This window comes from Atractosteus spatula, chromosome 11, assembly GCF_055471065.1.
Source record: "Atractosteus spatula isolate fAtrSpa1 chromosome 11, fAtrSpa1.hap1, whole genome shotgun sequence".
Taxonomy (NCBI): domain Eukaryota; kingdom Metazoa; phylum Chordata; class Actinopteri; order Semionotiformes; family Lepisosteidae; genus Atractosteus; species Atractosteus spatula.
Window position 1 is genome coordinate 8,744,196 of NC_142716.1, and position 20,102 is coordinate 8,764,297.

At 35.2% G+C, this 20,102-nt stretch overlaps 1 protein-coding gene across 1 annotated transcript in view; it reads left to right on the top strand.

Annotated features, from left to right (window-relative positions):
* The first annotated feature begins 3,264 nt into the window (after positions 1-3,264).
* The window catches only part of LOC148823473 (phospholipid phosphatase-related protein type 5-like), a 36,565-nt gene continuing 19,727 nt past the window's right edge, over positions 3,265-20,102 (top strand). The window contains exons 1-2 of the mRNA XM_088927634.1: positions 3,265-3,788; positions 18,236-18,368. Coding sequence (XP_088783760.1) covers positions 3,558-3,788; positions 18,236-18,368 — 364 coding nt within the window. The 5' untranslated portion in view covers positions 3,265-3,557. The remainder of the gene's footprint in view (positions 3,789-18,235; positions 18,369-20,102) is intronic.

The following is a 20,102-nucleotide window of genomic DNA, read 5'->3' on the forward strand; positions in this document are numbered from 1 at the left end:
TAACCTGTTGAATGCCGGATTTAGGGTAAATTCAACACTAACACAGAAATTAACTAATATGCCCCACATATTAACAGAACAACGCTTTTTTTCCATTGGTATTTTTGAAGCGGGACCAAATTGCACTGTCATTTGTCATCTAGGGTGTTCTCAGTTGCTTCTAATCTGCCAAGACATTACAACCAAGCACATTCTGTCAATGATGGCCTGGGAGACCATGAGTCAACTCACCAAGCTAAATGGGCAGGTCTAAGTGTGATAAACAGTTCAGGAATGCCTGTTGCTGCAGATCTGGATGTGCAGTCACTGATGGCAACCTGGTGTTACTGTATTTCGAACAAGTCCTGGGGCCTCCTGTGCAACCTTTCCTACAGAACCGTCCTGATGTGACTCTGATTGTTAAGGTTAAAGGGCAGGAGGAGCACAATTCAACAGTTACAATGGAGATCCTTCTTGTTTCCACAAAACAGATGTTTTAAAATAAATAAAAGCCTACCTTCCAAATTGATGTGGAGTATTTGCTTTTCTTCTCCATAAATCTTAAATAAAATAACAGTTTGCCACGAATTAAAATCCAAGTATTACTTGTGATTGCAGTTTTTTGGGGTTTAGAAATACTACCAGGTCCTGTCTGCTTTCTGATTTTGCGCAGTGCTTCAGCATTTTTAGAAAATAATTTACCTGAAAATGTTATTTCCGCCTTGGTTTTCTTACATTTATGGTTTGTGAAATTTACAATACCTTGGCACCTGGTCTATACCTTATGATATTTAGAACACTGTGTATGAAAATCAGATGTGATATTCAGTTGAGGCTTTCTACTCACAAAGAAACATTTCCTTGATTAAAGTAGAGCATTTAAACAGGCATTATTTTATTTTAAAAAAACTTTTAATGAAAGACTCAAAAATCTAGAAAGAAAAGTTGCATTTTCAAGATGCTTTTAAAAGAACTGGAAGAAAATGAATTGTAACACAACTAGAACAGCATACTCTGCCATGCAAAACAGCACCATTTTCTAAAGAGGCAAAAGAAAGCATTAACAAAATTATTTCTAAAGACTGATTTATGCAGCAGAATGTATTTGATTAACTTATGGTTCAACAAGTTGGAAGTGGCACATTTTATGAAAACCCTCTAAATACCATGCAGTTGGAGACTTAAAACATATTTTGGGAAGTACTTGTGACCTAGTTATTATTATTGTCTCTTTTTGAAATGCTCGAAGTGTGTGTCTCCCTATCTTTCTCACATTGGTGCATTTAGGTATCCTCCTATCCACATCAAATTATTTAAATTGGGTGGTGGATTTGTGACGAACAGCTATAGCTTATTGTACTTTGGAGGACTATGAATATATGTTTGAATGAAGAACAAGTAATTTAATTTATTATGGATTTAGGTCAAAATGAACAAATTATAGAGTTTTGAAATACTTCGGAATTATTACAGTGCTCCTCGGTGCTCTAGTAACTAGGTCTGAAGAATGTAGTAAACAAGCATAATGTTCAATAAATCCAACTGACATGTAATCTCTCATGAATAGTACCTCATTTATCAGCTCTTTGCTCAGAAGGAAGAACTTCAGTCTAGCCAAAACCAAAATACGACACGTATTTACTCCTGTTGTACAATTCATTTGTTACTTTAGTGTGTGAGCTCAATACAAGCTGTACCTGATGACACCTGTAACTCCACTTCAGTGGAAGCTAAATCTATTTAGTCACAGATTGCAGCAGACTTTTGGTACACCCACAGATTATAAAAAAATCACTTGTTTGGGATGTTTGTTAGATGTTTCTTCCTTCTACCTGACATTAAACCATCCGTCAAATGTTCTCGTAAATTTAGCTTTAGATTTTGTTGCCCAACATACAGTACATTACAATATCACATGGTGGTGTCCCCACAAATGTCCCAATCACAGTAAGGTAAAATACCCATCAGTCATTTTTTGTTGGCTAAGTGGGGTAGAACTCTCCAAGGTTTTCTGACCTTTCTGAACATTTCCTCTTTCTTGGAAGTCATTATAGCCTCAGTTGTTACAGGTTAGGTTACTTAAATCTGAAATTTAATGGTTTCATTTGCATTTTGTGGGGTCCCCATATCAATTTAGCAGAGAGGGGGACTGGGCTCTCACTATAGCCAGGACTGTTTGTAATGCATGAGTAGAGGATCTTTTGAAATATTGATCTAATCTGGGTCCTAGCCTGACACTCTTTCAATTAAAACAAAGGAATGGGCGATGTGGCAAAGCCTCTTGAAATTTGTTGTTGTTCCCTTGACGCCAACACACTGAAAACAAGATGAATGTGACAAAGCTGATAACTTCTGAGCTGCTTGCGGGGCTCATTCTCAGATCATTACTGAATCAGAGCACTTTCTCGCCAGTCTAATCCTTTCCACCTCACACAGTCAAGTCCTTGTTTACTGGGTTCTAGAATTACTTGCTTATTCTAAAAATATATTGATAATAAATAAACCTCAGACCCAACTGCATTAATGTATGTATGGTATTGATACACCAGTAGACGTTTGATTTTTAATTTATCCTGTGTTTCAGAGGGCTGCTTCACTTCTGTGGTATTTAAGAAATCAGACATCTAATGGACTACTGAAACATAAGATTCCTCTATCTGTTAAACAAATTAAAATAATTTTAAAGTGATGTAAGAGTCACTGATGATTGTTTTAAAGCCTAAGCATGTGGACATGCAAACATGCACTTGTGATAGCCATACCTCCCTAATACTGATGTGCAAACTCGATTTTGATGGGCTGTAATGTACAGACAATTAAAGTAGAACTGTTGTTCATAAGAAAAAAGGATTTTGTAGTAATTTACTGTAAACTACAAATGTAGTTTACTAGAAATGTATTTTTTTTCAATTATTTTGTACACAGCAATTCATCCTTTTCTGTACACATTCATGTATTAAAGCCAGAACCACAAAAATCATTTCCATTTGATTTTTAGTGATACAGTGATACAATTCTGGATGATTTTCAGTGAAGTTGTTCTGTAGATGTCATTTTAAATTGTCCCAAGCGGTACACACTGCAGTGCAAACAGCATCTTACGCCATATACTGTAATGACAAAACAAATCACATAGTTTACAATAACGACATCAGCACCCTTGAGCCGAAATCAGTGATTGATTTACTGTAGCTTATTGAGGAACAAGCCTAATGGTCTGACAAGTTGCTCAGAGGTGAGCAAAACTGTTTAGGGGATGGAGCTCAGCGCTGTGTCAATCATTCCGAGCTTAAAGCAAGTAGTACTGTAGGTGACTGCTTGAACCTCGTAGACGCGAACCGACACGACCGTTTTCTGTTAATTTCGGTCTCTGCTCAGTACATCCACAGCCCTTAAACAGTGACGGTGGAAAGAGGGCGCATTTTTTTGCGGATCATTCAATGTTTTATGGATTAGCCCTTCTAATGAGCTGTGAATGTAGGAGAAACACAGAGCTGGAGGGAGCTATGACCGGGTTGCATTAGGAGGGAGAGGGAGACAGATAGTGGTGTTTTTATGACACTGGATCCTGTTGTTAAATGTTCTTTCCTTTGTCTTTCACGATCATGCTTTATTTTCAGCTGGTGATAATGGCAGGAACTGTCATGCTGGCATATTACTTCGAGTACACCGACACTTTCAACGTGCATGTGCAAGGATTTTTCTGCTTTGACAGCTCGTACACGAAGCCCTATCTTGGACCGGAGGATACAAGTGCCATCCCTCCAGCTCTGCTGTATGCAGTGGTCGCGGGAGTCCCTACTCTTGTTGTAAGTTACCTCTCTCCTCTTTTATACACTGTGAACTGTATTCGCTGTCCTTGGGGATAACGATCAATAGCCAAGTCCTCAATTATCAACAGTGGTTTACGGGTTCGTTCCGTAGCAATGAATGCCAGTCGACAAGGAAAAGATATGCAATTCACCAATCAAGAGTTGACAGGATGTGAATTCATTGTTAAGTTTTGTTTATCATGATGAATTATGATTTAAAAGGTTTAACGATTAAATGTGATGTAATCGGCCTTTTTAACATGTTGTACTAGATACTTTGCTCTGCAGTCAATATACTGTAATTGTAGTACGCGATTGTTATGCAGTAAATTGAAATCCTTTCGATTTGGACACAACAAACTCAGTAAAAGAAATAACGAAAGGTACTGATTTCCACAAAAGTGTGTGCTCTAGAAGATGCCTCAGTTAAAACGAAGTAGTCGAGAGAGGATGTTTCTCTCTGCTTTTTCTGTAGAAATATCTCAAGAGCATACTGTATATTGAAATTCCCGGGATTTTCTTTTGGAAACAATCCAAATCCAGATTTTGACTTTCTTTAAACTGCTTAGTCGTATTTACAATCATATACAAAATTCTTTAGCCTAAGTATACTATATACTGTATACTCTGATACCGGTTTATAAGATAAAGAGGCTGAGTTCTACAGCATCGTTCTGTATTCATGTTTTATTCATTCATGTTTGGCTTCTCACTGAAACACGCAAGCCACAGCGTTAAGATATTTAACAAAATTAAAATAATATCTCATAACACGTTTGAGTCTGGCTAATTTCTTTTAATATTTAGCAGCACCTGCAGTTATTCAAAAGAAACCAAGTTGAATTTGTTTTCAAATCATTGTTATTAATCTGATTATATTGAACTGATATCGGTCTAATTATTGTAAAATATTAATTTAAATAATGCTTTATAGAAATTGGGGAAATAATTCATTTGCAGCCTCCATCACAATTAATGTTGTCAGTATTGCAGAAAACATATGATATTGTTAGTTTTCATTTTCCTAATGGAACCTGTGACACAGTGAAATGCAAAAGCATTTTAATTACTTAAGTCAAACCATTGACTATTGAAAGTACACAACTTGAAAAGGTTGAATGCACACATTTAAAAGGTCTGCCGGAGATGCCTGTCTGTAGGGTGGAAATGGTTGTGGTTGCTGCCACAATTGCTGCCTACAACAATTAGTAGATAGAAACAAGAAATGTTGTATACAGCATAAAGCTTTTATCAGTGCATTCCCCACTTACGTTTTAAGTTTTGTCATCTCTTTCTATTCTTAGTCTATTCTACACAAGCGTGTACGAAAAGAAACATTAGAAAACAGCTTGTTTTTTCATGAACTGAGAAGAGTTAACAAAACAGAATGGGAATGGATATTCTAAATGATCATAAAAATCTCTTTGAACCACCCTTAACGTAAAGGATGAACAGTGAAGCCTTTAATTCGGATGTGATCTTAAGCAGTCTGTATTATACTATGCCACACCATGAACATGTATAATGTGATGTTAAAAATATAGGTACAACAGGCTGTTTAAATGTGGCTGTCAGCATTAATTGCTAAAGTAAAATAAACAAATTATTTATGACAGTTCCTGTGACCCAAGGTACCTAAGTATGAAGGAAATGTTAAAGATCTAACATACTGATATACTCAATATGCATAGCACAGCATCTAATTGCAGGGTCTAAAAATACAACCATATAATAACAGTCTGCAAAGACACCCACATACTGCAACCCACACACACAGAATTCCATCTGTAGTACACTTTTATTGTATGCAATAAAAGGCCAGGTGAAAGAGATAATTGTTATACTGAAGTCTTTGATGGAGAAAAACAGTAACAGTAAGAATACCACTTATGTCTTTATGTTATACATTACTTCATACATTTCTCACTTTTCACATCTCATATTCACTCTTTTAAAACTCATTTGAGTTAGAATTGTTGTGGGCTACATATTACAAGTATTATAGTTCATGCTGTTGAAGTGATTTTTTAAATTCAATTGATTTTTTAATGGCTTCCCTTTATGTATGGCCTATTTTGTATGGCCTATTTTGTACATGTACTTCTTTTTGAAAGCATTGAAAGGTTTTGTATAGACTGAAAGTTTATTTATTGTGACAAGGATCACAAGGGACTGGTGTTTGGCTGACATTGACTTTTTGCAATTGATTTGTAATTGAGCAAGGTACAAAAAGAGCTAGTACCGTGTCTCCTCTTGTCTCTTGAACACTGAATTGGGTCCTGATGTGTGCCATCTTGTCTTTTATTATCATTGCTGGCTGTGTAGAAGCAGTAGATATTTGTCTAAACAATGGGGGTTTTGCTTGGAAACAATGATTGATTAAACCACAGAAGTGAAAAAGAAAAATGTAAGGGTTTTAGATACACTTTTACTTTAATTTACATAATTTAAATAATTGCATAAGTAATCCCATCCATCATCGTTAACGAGTCACAGGCATTCTTAAATAGATAATTATTTAACTTAACCCATGAAACAGAGGAGTGCACACCTTGAGGGCTGAAGTAAAGAAGATCAATCGTTATTGGATAGTAAATGGCCACTTTAGATAAAGTAGCTCTTTAAAATGGTTCTTGTTGGTGCTACAAACGGTTACAGCTGTAAAAAAACAATTACTTATTTTCGCAAAAGGGGTTGTTTATAGGGAGGTTAAATGATTAGTCATGGCAACAACCAGAAATCAAAATCTGCCAGCCTTATTAGCAATACATGAAGTAACAGTGGAAACTTCAATGTGAATCAGTGCAGAATTTGTGCTTGTTGTTTATGTGTTCCATGTTTGTGTGTACAACAGAAAATTGGAGAGCAAAACAGGAAATTTCTTAATCAAACTATGCAACGCTGTAAATTCACCATGGGATTTTTTCAGCTTTTTTATTGTGGTGTCGTTTTTTTTTTTATAAAGAAACGACAACAAAGATACTGTACCTGAAGCACGATGACATTTTTGACTCCTTGAATTGGTGGCTGGTTTAAAAGTAGTTAGTTAAAAATGTTTTTCCAACATTAATAAGATGTATATTTCTGTTACTATAGTGTCTGCTTTCAGCCCTAATAGATCAGGGGACCAGCCTTAACGCTTCCACATTTACTAATTGGTAATTGCACATTAACGACATATGGTTAGACTCCACCTAATTTACCACAGTAATATTACTATTCTAATATAACTATTGTTATCCAAAGGATTCGGTACATTTATCTTAACCCAGTATCTTGTTTTTCATAGCTTTTGGTTTACTCTACCTAAACAGTGAAATGTACTGTACAGTGAAGTTTCTTGTCCTTCAAAATTGGATGGCACACTGTGATATCTACACTGCTTATTGGACTTTACCTTCCTACAGTATGTCAAACAATTCCACGTCAGGTTTTGTTAATCCAGTTGTGAAATTAATAGCAGATGAAAACACGGCACCCAGAGGCCTATTTATATCAATAATGCAGAAGCCAATGCAAACAGATTATGATCACATGGTGCAAAATAGACGCAGATGTGACAAAACCCCAACTCCTTGGCCTTTAAAGGTCTTGTGGCACTGTTCATAAGAAGGGGTGTTAACCCAGGAATTCTGGACATGCAGTTTGTGACTGGGAACTGGTATTAAAGTGCATTTAGTTTTATTTGTCAAACTGGGGAAAATTTGTTGCCATTAAGAATTAAGGTCAAAATTGTCCCACTCTCTTCAGGTGTCCCTTAAAGCTCTGTCCTATTGTTTTTAATCTATTTACTCTGATTAGACATTTGGCAAAAAGGTTTCATTTTTACTGTAACGACATCCTGCTTTACAGTACATCTCTATCTTGTCTGATCCTATGTAAGACATCTTGATTCTATCAAACCGTATAAGCGAAATACAGGCCTGGTTGAGCATTGTGGTTCAGTGGTTAGCTTTGGTGCCTCACAGAACTGGGGTCCTGGGTTTATTTCTGGACCTGGGGTTCTCCCTGTGTTCATGCGAGAGTTCTCCAGGTGCTTCAGTTTCCTCCCACAGTCCAAAAACCTACTGGTAGGTCAATGGACTTGTGGGAAAACTGGCCCTGGTTGAAGTGACTATGAGTGTCTGTCTGCCCTGTGATGGACTGGCATCCTATCCAGAGTGTATCCTCCCTTGTGCCTGTACTGGTTCCCTGACAAACTGGAAAGAACTGGAAAATGCAGTTTGAAAATGGATGGATGGATGTTTCTTTTGTTTTACCCTGTAATGCCCCACATTGTGTACACTGGCACTGAAACAAATCCTTGGAAATCCTTGTAAAACCCCAGTCTACACTCTGATCTTGTATAGTCTTGTTACCTAAAGCTTCCTCTCAATTCACTTCTCCACCTGATGATGTGCTGTCTCCCAGATTGGTGCTGCACTTCAGTTGCAGATTAGGTGCCTCCCATAATATATGTAAAGCGCTTTGTGAGAAGTTATAAAGAACACTGTAAAATACAAGGAATTATTACAGTGTACAGTAATTGCTAAAAATACTATTACTGCTACAACTAATTATGTACTGTATGAATGAGAAGCCATCTCTTATGCAAACATACAGTGTGTAATAACAACAACAATGATAAAGATAATGTCATTTCCCAGGAAAATATGGTATTCATATCTGAACTAATTTAAATTGCATGATATACAGTACTGTTAATTCTGTAAGGGCATTTTATGAAAAATATACCTCTAACAACAGTTGCCTTAAAAATGAAATTTGCCTGCGGTAGTTATTTTGCTCAATGTCTGGGTTTAGTATTCATACTTGTCCTCTGTAGTAAGCAGATCTAAACAACTCCCTTGGACACCTTTGATTCATTAGAAAGTATATAATTAATCATGAATGTCTTTGATGAATCACAGATACATTGCAAGTGAGGGTCTACCAACAATCTGGAAACTCTACATTAATTTGGAATTCCAAGATATACTCTTATCACGGTTCCCTGAATCTAAATGGAATGCAGACATTTGCTGAAAAAGTTATGATATGAAGGTTTTGCTGAAAACATATGATATTCAACGGCTTCCAAGTATATATTTTTGTTACTTGCAACTACAGTACTTACTTATTCCTCACTGTCATATTTGTTGACTCAATGTTGTGTTAAGGATTAGACAACACACACAAAATAAAAGTTGACAGTCTTGATTCACACTGCTAATTTTTGCAACCACGGATAATTTGTAATCACATCTTAAGCAAAAGATAATGACTTGTGGGAGTTACCTAGCTACAGTATAACACATTTTTAAATGAAAGATTTCAAATAGGGATAAATTGCTGATACAGTAAGAGTGTATCACTTCTTAGTCCTCCCCATTCTGTTATTAGTCACTGATAACTGTTAATACTTCTGGCAGTGTAAAATGAGCAGCGTCCTGCAAAAGGAATTAATGAAAATAGTGGAAGGGGGGACAAGCAGAATACAATCAGTTAGAATTCTGGAAGAGGTTATTATTAGTACATGAAAAGATTATATAATCACTGACTGTGGTAGCCTAAAGGAAAATAGATTGAAGCCTTTAATCTTGGTATTAGGTAGTACTTTTTCAGGGTAGAGTAGCAGGATTTAGAATGATTTAAAATATATCATATCAAAGTCATATACTAGTGCAACTAGTATATTACGTCCTAGGTCTTATTACTGTATTTTGTTTTGTGGCAACTGATTTAAATGTATGGAAATTCTTTTAAATCTTAGATTGTTTCCTCTTCCTCTTCCTGAATTTGCCTTGTTTTATTACTGTAAGGAGAAACAGACAAAATAAAAAGTATTCAACAGTATTGATGCACAGTTTATTTGGAGGCTATGGCCCAGATGCACTAAATCGTTGAGTTTGTTTTAGGGATTGTAAACCTAGCTCACATGAGTCAATAATGCTGGGTAGCTTACCAAGTGTTATGATCTTTGTGACGTTTTAAGAACTGTTCTGTGTAGGTGATTTGTCTTTGTGTTTAACCACAACCTGTCCTCAACAACACAATGATTCCTATAGCATAAGAGTATACAGTAATAGGTTATGTACGTATGTAGAGGCCAATCAGAAGTTGCCCATAGTTACTTACTCTGAGAGTATCACAATGCTTACATAATATTCTGCAAGGCTGTTCACATCAGTATATAGGAACAGGTAATAGGTTTATTCCATGCTGAAAAAAAGAAGAGAGAAAACACAACGTTTCGGCCGTGGAGCCTTCTTCAGGTGTCACATCAATATATTTTCTTTGAATACACAGTAACAAAGTTTTGTTCTGCAAATTGTCTCAACAAAACTGTAAATCCCTGTGTTTTTCAGACTGTTGTGTTTCTATGAAGTTTTATACATTGAGAAAATTGTATGATGTCCTTGAACATAAAAAAAAGTAACGCCACAACACTGAAAAACTAGTGAAGTCACAAATCCATTTTTAACAGATTTTATTGTGGAAGATGTGGCTAACATATATGTCATAAATGTCACTTTTGCTGAACTCCCAGCAGTGCTCAGACCCTCAATGTTGAGTTAGCATCCTTTTCATACTTGAGTTGCAATTTATTTTGCCTTTGTTAGCATCATAGTGATTAGCTTTGTAGTAGAAATATAAATGCAGTTAAAGAAATGTACAATACTTGCTGGGTGATCCAGCAAAAATGCATAGCTAAAGTAATACCTGATTTATTATCAAGAACTATTAAACGTCCATGGAAATATTTACTTAGGATTATTCTCTAACTAAATAAATAACTAAACACCAATAATCCTCATCTGTTATTTTGATTTAACCAGTGTTTATCACTATTAAGAGGAAATGTGAGTTCATTCTGCCACTCAGCTTTTATTTACACACATTTTCCGTCCAATATTATGAATCATTTACAGGCACTTTGATTTGAATGCTTTTAATTAAGTTAATAATGATTAACATAGCTCGTTTATGTATTGTTCTGCCAGCACAATATGAAGTTAAGAAGCTATTGTCTTTGATGAATCACTGATGCATTGGAAGTGAGGCTCATTTGACTTCCACTGAATATGTGGTTTGTTAAGAGAATGACATTAAAAGGATAAAAAAGATGTGTTTGTTGCCAACACTGCACCTTATCAGATTTTATTTGACGTTTATTGTGGGCAAGGCCACAAATCCTTTTATTAGTGAAAGACTAGCAAGCTTACTAGCACTGATGACTCTTAAACCTTTGATGTATTTCCAGTGCAGTGTCCATAAATAGCACAAACTCATGTGTCTCTTGCTAATCATGAGAAGCTTGAGGATCTGAAGGAGATCCTGGTGCTTTTCTTATATGTACTGTATGCTAATTCCTCAGTCATTAGTCCATGTTTCCTTTTGTAAAGTATAAATAATAGAGTGTACAGAACGAATTTAAAACATGCATTTGGGATGTTTTGTTGAGTTGAAATAATGAAGAAGAAAATTAGAGAGACAAAAAAAGAAAATTTACAAACCCTTAAGAGATCATTTTAAGAAAAGGCAAAAAAAGCGAATGCATTTTAATTCTGCAATATAATATACTATTTGAACAATTACTAGGTAATTGTCTGGTTTAAAATAGAATAAAACAGGATTTGTAAATTCATGTAAAAAGCATGTCTTTGGGTTAGAAAATACTGTTACCAAAAAATACTATAAACTATCTGAAAGTATATATTAAAATAGGTTTGAACATCTTGTTTGTAAAGCTGTATTAAAGAAAAATCTGATTTTAAAAAAAGTATATATCTATCTATTGACAAAGTATGTTCCTGGTAAAGGTTGTGATAACCCAGAGCCTGACCTGGAAGTATAGAGTATAGAGCTTAATGTGGGATTGAACTATGGATAAGATGGCAGTATATTGAAGGGCACACACACTCAGGGACAATTTAGGGACAGTAGTACCTAACTGACTTGTCTTGGGAGGTTAAGAGGACACAGGAAAACCTGGCAAAAACATTTATGTTTTCAGGTTAACATACTCACACCTTCTTTGAATGGAATCAAATCCACATCACCATACTGCCCCTGTTCTGTAGTGCTTTCTCCTTAAACATTATTATAACAAAGTACAATGCACAAATGCATAAAATATATTTGCTTCTTACAACCAAAGTAAAATTAGATTAGAAGTGCTGTCCGTTTCACAAAACAAACCTGCATTTCTGTTTTACTTCGTTTAATTCTTTTTGAGCACAATATCTTGCTGCGTTTGCATTCAAAGCCTAACTAAGGCAAAGGAAAGATGGGATTCAAACAGTGAGCATTTTTGGTGTAACTGACCTGGCTGAGGAGAAAGACACCCTGTCTGTAAGGACAGGGCTTTCGGAACACCCCCACCCCTTTAATGTGGAGTGAGCCAGGGAGCTGCTACCAGAACAAAGATGGGGTGCAGGGAGAGATATGAAAATGAAGTGAACAAGCAAGAAGCAGGATACTTATTGTATAAGTTCAAGTAGGGAGCTGCGTCAGCATGCGTAGGCTGCAAAGGAACACATAAAGGTTTATTCCATGCTGAAAAGAGAAAAAAAGCAACAATGGTTCAGCTGTGATATCCAGACAAAGCTCCACAGCTGAAATATTGTGTTTCTTTTCTTCTCTTTTCAGCGTGGAATACACCTTTATCGTAAGTAGGAGGTGGTTGAGGTTAGGGTTGGATCTCCACCCAGCCTTCTGTTCTAAACTCCATTTAGTTGAAAAGAAGTCAGAGACTTCCTGTTTCCCACTTTTGAGCAAATTAAAAGAACCATATTGCCTTCTATTTATTGCCTGTTTGTTCAAAATGCAGTGTTCGCATTTCTATTTATTCAATTGAACAAATCAAAATGCAGTCTGTTCATTACAGGACTGCACAAAAAGTGTTACACCCATCTGCTCCTTTTGGATAACCAAAGCAAATTAATTCACTGATGTGGGGAAATCAATCACAGCCAGCTGCACCAGCACAGTCAAACAAGCTAAGTTCCAGATATAGACTATATATCCGTCTTTTGACTAGGGCAATCATGTTCAAGTATCACATGCTACACTCTTCAAACAGAATATCTTTATTGTATATGCATATCTAGCTAAAACTTTATAAGACATTGCGTACTGTATATGATTTACCGTATATGAGTTTTTCTGTATTGAATGATTTTTATAAATTCATCTGTTGATGGATACAATTTTGCCTGCTCTTTAACAGGAATTGAAGACTGAAAATGGATGGGTGGACTTTCCAATTTAATTGTCTCACTGACAAAAATGCTTAAACAATTGAAGAAAATAGAGAAATATGTCAAACTGTGTCTTTCCAGGCTCTACATGAATCCTAGAGGCTTTAATAACCCACTCTTTTCTGATATGAATGCATGCCATATCAACTTTTTTTTTTCACAATGGATGTAACAGTGTTCATTAGTAAAAGCTACTATAATGGTATGGACCCTAATGCCATTACAAGGGTCATGCATCTTTAGAATCCAATATAGGAAGTAAAATGACAACCTGTGAGTTAAAACCTCTGTGTAAAAAATGCTACAGTACAGTATATAGTGTCCACTTTGTGAAAACAAGGACATAAATCAATTACAAATGAGCTGTTTAGAAAATTTTGGTCTCTGAAATGTCCTAATTTATTTCCATCCAGATTTGCCTTTTGTTTGTCAGAATGAAGCCTTAGGCTTGTTCAGACTGATCTGGAGATGGAAGAAGCCTGATGTAGTACTATAACTGTAAAAAAAGGAGCTGAGAATTATCGTTTAGCTGAGATGTGATACATTTAAATATAAGAAATGTGATTACTGGAAGGACAAAAAAAGCTAACTAAAAGTAAAACTACATTCCTCTTGTTACTGATAGGACAGCACAGATAATAACCGTTTAAGTGCCTAGGGAGACATACGTACATTATGTCTACACTGACATGCATTATGCTTTGCAAAGAAAGCTCTCTGAGGTATAATACCCATATGCGGCACATTCATTGTTTAGAATGGATCTAAGAAATATACACATTTAAAAAATGTAGCTGAGTACATGTCAATGAGCACTCCCACCTCACACGGGATCGTTAATGACAAAGATGTAAGGACCTTGGTTTAATATCTTCTATCTCCTACAGCACAGTACAATTCTGGGGAATTAGTCTAGAACTATTGGTCCAGAGGGAAAAGCACTATCTACCAGTCCACTAGTATTACCATCCAACAACCTGGTTTTCTTTTGAGGTCTTCCAGCCCAGTACTGAATAGTTCTAGTCTTGCTTGGCTTCAGAGGTGTGCTGCAGTCAGGGTAGGAGGTGGCACTGCTGCTGTATACTGAACATACTGTAAGTAACTTTACTGATTATTGAATATAGATTATTTTTAATGTTAGAAGTATTAAATGGGCATGCCATACACTGGATAAAGCTCCATTACAAAAACATCTCTTTATTCCCTTTGTTTTAATTTTAATTTCTACACAAAACCACACATAATCTTTGTTAGTTATCTGCATGTTTTTTTTATCTCACTTCCTGTAAAGGGTTGTAGCTTGCCTTACAGTACTATTCTTATTATGCTTTTGAGTTTTTTATTTTGCATTAAACAAGTTGTGTGTTTGGCAATGCTTGAGTGGAATTGACCTCTTTAAGAATTTCCTTTCAGGATTTTACATTTTAAACATACAGTATTTATCTTTGAAAGATGGCATTCCTCTCTATTTTTGAGGCAAATACTGTACATCCTCTGATAAACCATAATGTCAGTGTTTGTATTGTTGCTGCTGTTGAATATCTAATTGATTGCATTAAACCCTTACAATCATTAACAGACATTATTGTCCATTTCAAAACACACTATTCCTTGTTTTTCCATCTCTGTTGAAATCATACAATGAGAAAGACAAATCCATGTTTCAGGGATAAATTATAATCTCATCATCATGCATGAATTGTAAAGTGTGCCAGTCTGTCAAATCCCAAAAGGTGACTAATGGGAAAATTCCAATAAAATATTTTGCACCATCAAATGTTCCGAGTTACAGAGAGCTGAACTAATTTAAAGCTTTTAGCATTTCATCTTCAGGAAGTCATGAATTGCTTAAAATGCAAGAAGATACTAAGGGATTTTCTGAGTACTTCAAGGCTATACTGAAGTTTGAGGTTTAATCTAGCCTATTAGATGCACATCCTAAAAGATGTTTTAAGGTTTGGCTGCAACTCAAACAATTGTTATATACTGTAAATTATATATAATATTTATATAAATCTATGGTCTATGTTACCTGGACTAAATATTGAATTAGAACTTAGTGGGTTGAAGCAGAATGTTTATAATAATTCTAGGTAAATTATTTAAACTAATTTCTTTACATACAATGTGCATTTTTCTTTACAGTGTATGACTTATGAGACTGTTTTGTCCTTAGTGCACATACATGTATAATGTACTGTATGCAGCCAAGGATAAAATATAGACAGAAGAGGTTTAGTTACAGCACTGAATGGCAGAAATGTAATTTTTTAAAAGAGCAGCCCTTTCCCATTGCTTGTATACTGCTTTTCATATGCAGCTGTTTGCCTTTAGCTAAGTTATCATGACATGACCAGGAGCTTGATGTAGTCAGCCCACTTAAAACACTGTAAGGAAAAAAACAAAGTGACTTTTCAGTTTTGCTCATTACATACTACACATGTGTTTGCCTTCAGGTTAAGTAACATGACTCAACTCAGTAAATATATTTTGGAATTTCAAAAATATACTGTACACCATGATTTTAGAAAATTCTTTTTAAAGTTAACTCTTCTTTTCATTTTTTTGATGAGGTGTATTTAATGATAATACATTATGAAAGCATAAAAAGTAGAATTACAGAATATACAGTATGTATTAGGACCTTCACAAATATAATATAAACATGTAAAGTAGGTGATGTTAGATCGTTTCAGGTTATATGCAATATGTCAGGACAAAATGATATAAAATATCAAGTTTAACAAGAAAAGCCAAATTATTGATATTCCATTATTGATTAATTATTGATAACATAAATGCTATCAACAGGATTCATCAAGGAAAAGTGCTTCATAAAGTTGAGATGACCAAGGATCCACTGATCTTATTTTACCCATGCCATTTGTACTGTGTAATGCCTTGTTACAGTATATCCACTTACAGTACTGGAATGATAGTGTTCATTTACAGTAGGTGTGTTCAAGTAAAATACATAGTACAATACAATATGCAGCTTCCTGTCTGTTGAGAACAGTCCTGGAGTCTTTTGAAGGTAGATAGATTGAATAACCTTTCCCTTTCCTTACCTTTCACTATAGTATGATTAAAACAGGTAGATCTATTGGCTTTCTATGTGTGCATAGGTTATCTGTTCACTCGTTTACTTACAAGCATATATACAGTATATAATAACCCCCCATATACTGTTATCTTTTTGTCATATCACACTCAGGTGGTAACAAGGAGTGCAAAAAGGGGTATGTTTTCTACCGTTTCAACAGGCATACTATTTCATGATCATTAACAGAGTAATCTGCTAGTAATGAATCATCAAGATGTCAAATTTGTATTTCCTTTTGTTTCAGTATACATATGACATATAGATCCATCCATCTGTCTATTTTCTAACTGCTTCTTCCAATTCAGGGTCATGGGGGACCCAGATCCTATCTCGGCAAGCGGTGGGTCTAAGGCAGGTTATGTCCATCACTGGGCAGACACACAGGCGCAGACTCGTGCACTAGGGCCTATTTTGCCAGAAGCCAATTAACTCACCAGCATGTTTTTGCACTGTGGGAGGAAACCAGGGCACCAGGAAAACCATGCAAACACGGGGAGAACATGCAAACTCCACACAGACAGCACCCCAAGTCTAGAATGGAACCCATGGCCCCAGCACTGCTGCTTGCTGTTGCTGCCTAAGATGTGCAAAACTGAAAAAAATCTCAAGTCCTCAAATAAAAATTTTATAACTCAGTTTAAAAGCACAATTTTGGTTTCATAGTATTAAAGTATTTTCCCCATAATCTGAGATTTATTATCATTGTCACAACCTGATATAATTCAAAGCACAATAAAAGGCTTAAATAAAAGTACCACATAAACCTACCATGAGAGAAACTGATTTCACTTCAGTGCTCAGAAAAATGTATATCAAACTATCTGACTGTTCTTCAAAGTTATATTGAATTTACACATTTTTACATTTACACCTTAGATAAGGTGCAAGACAAACATTGCATTAATAAATTATACAGTACATGTTTTGAATACTGAATTGTTATGTTAGCATTTTGAAATATTGAGCAGTAAGCAAATCAAATATTTTGTACTGTGAAATAATTTGTGACTGCAAATTCCCCTGTATTACTGTGCCGGGGATGCATTACATACAGTATAGAGCTGGCAATTTTATTGCTAAATACTTATTCAAAAAGTAAGGAACGTGGCACAACATACTTTAAAATTGCTGTTTTCAAACATTCTTGTTACATTTTATAGTGCTTCTGATGGCTGCTTTTAAGGTATGTTGAAATGGAATAACTATTATTAATACCCCAGGAGGCTGATGACTGAATCTTCAAGATCAAATGTCCACAGTGTTTAAAGATAAAAAAGACACATGGAACAAATGCTCATAGCATTTGTGCTTGACAAAATGACATTTTTGCATTACTGATGTCATTTACAATGACAGTTACCCAATGTATGTACTTTAAATACCTTCAGTACATGAGGAAGTGACAATCTGTCAACCATACATTTCTGTAATGTGTGTATGTTCTTATTTGCACTTAGGAAAATGGTAAAGATGAATGTCTCAACAGCTTTCCTCTAATCTGTGCTAATTCTGAATTATAAACAGACTCATATGATAGTTAAGAAAATGAATAATATATACAGTAGGCTTTGTAAATCAGTAGTTCATATTCTTGTATAGTGTCTGACATCTCCAACTTACCATGTCACATATAAAGCAGTATTGTGTAATTTAGGGTATGACAATGCAGTAACACTAAAATAGAAAAGTGCTATACTGTATATTGATTCAATTACAAATGGTTTGCATTTTAACTTTAGAATTTGTAAATATTGTTCAGTGTGTAATGTGTGATTTATACTGCAGTTCAGTAGTATCACAATTGATTTTACCTTCTTATTTATTAAATAATCCCCCATCAAATCAGAATGATCAATTTCAATGTATTTTTAAAGTTCTAAAAATGTGCTTTACTGACAGTATAACATTGCAAAAGTAGCATAGGCATATGCTCCTCAGATGCCACTCGAATTCTTGCAGTGAAGGTCACATGCACGTGGAATCAATACTTTATGCAGAGGATTTGAGAACAGAGTTGAGAACTGAATATCATCACTAATTTGCATTATTCCTGAGCAACTTAATTTCTAACTTAGTTTCTCTCTTTTCTCTCTTTTTAGATAACAATTACAGAATCTGTGCTGTTTTTCCTTCAGTATGCTACAAAAGATTTTGACAACCGTGAGAAGACCATAGTCACTGGAGACTGCTGTTACCTCAACCCATTTGTGCGCAGAACTGTCAGGTTCCTTGGTATGACAGACTTTTTGCTAACTGTCACTTCATTTTATGATCAGTAACGTTTACTTGCATGAGAGAAGAAACATGATTTCGGCTTTCAGGAGAAAAATGTTTTGCTTTATGTTAAATTCCAACCAATGTGGACGTTTTCATAATAGGATTCAAATCTCTTATATCACCTACACATGTTTAATTCTATTATTACTAAATTCACACAAAGCACCATGGAAAAATCACAACCTTGTCTTTGATGAAAATACTGTGTTACATGACCATATTTTTGGGTGTGTAACACACTATTGTTCTCATGTTAATAAGTCACTTCACATTGTGTAGCACCCTTTCATCTGTATAATTAATTTACTTCTGGAATCCTGATGGAATCAGGTGGGTTCCATTCACTGTCTCCTAGTAAAGTGTGCTCCAAAAATAAGTGTAAAGCTGCTGGCTATGTAAAGTAAGGAAAAAACATCAATGATAATCTTCATGAGAAAGAAGCACACTTTGTATTCGTCACATATCCCACAGATTCTTTTCTTTGATAAATGCTTGGTCCAGATGGGAATACTACAAGCCTTATATTCTGTGCCTCGATGAAAATCACACTCAGGCTGCTTTAATCCTTATTTATTTCCTGCTTAAGGAACTCAATACTATGCAGACTAAATATTCCTGTTTCAAGATGGCTTTTCTCCATATGGTGTCACACCCTTAAGGAAATTCATTGTTTTGCTGCCTTATACACTGAAAATAATTATTAAATAATGAGTAATAAGTTCTTCAGTGATCAAATGGAATCAGGAGAGTTTATACACATACAATTCATGGAGCTATATCTTGTTGCTTTCTAAGTCTGTGCAAACATTTTCCACACCAAATACTTGGCTGTTAATTAGGTTATCATCTTCAAGACCACATCATTTTCTATTTGGTTACCTAAATTTATGAGTCAGTTGTCCAAGCCTAGAAAACTATACACACCAGTACCAAACGTTAGGCATCTCAGTGATCACATTTTTCGTTCCAGCAAAGCAATATCTGCAAACAGGTAAACTTCAGGAAAATAATGCTTTGGTGCTGCTGGAAATTAAACGAAACTAAATGAAATTGCAGTCTTTGACCTTACATAGAAAATTAGCAGAATATTGTCTTATTTGTGGGGGTTAGCTTTTCATCAAATAATTCTACAAATACAATACATGAAAGCTACTGTATAAATTGGTGACACGTGCTGTAACATAACTGCAGGCTTTTTCTCTGCTCAGCATCACCTGCAATCATCAACTGCAGCAAAATAATGTATTTGACCTTACAGAACCAGAAGGAACATTTTTTACAGTAGTTTCCCTTTTTTCAGACGACGTCAGTTGCTGTGCAACCCGCAGTCTTTAAAATTTGTATAATGACTCATACTTTTTTAAGTTTAATTTTAGAAATATTTTGGTCATCAAAGTTTGTACCAGTGTGAGTTTCATTTTTCCTACCCTCCCATGATCCATGAGGTTTGTCATAGATGCAGCATCAGTGTCAAAGGGCATAAATATGGAAATCATTTTGAAAATATAAACAATTGTTGCTGAAATCAAGAAGAAAACCAAATTTTATTTCTTTTTTTCTAAAAAACACATGAAATGCCGAGAAGCAATGTAAAGTAAATTGAATTTAATTAGTTGCTGAGGTTCTTTCAGGGCATGTAGTGTAAAACATCTTTCCTCTAATATGTACTGTATGTTAATTTTATGTCCT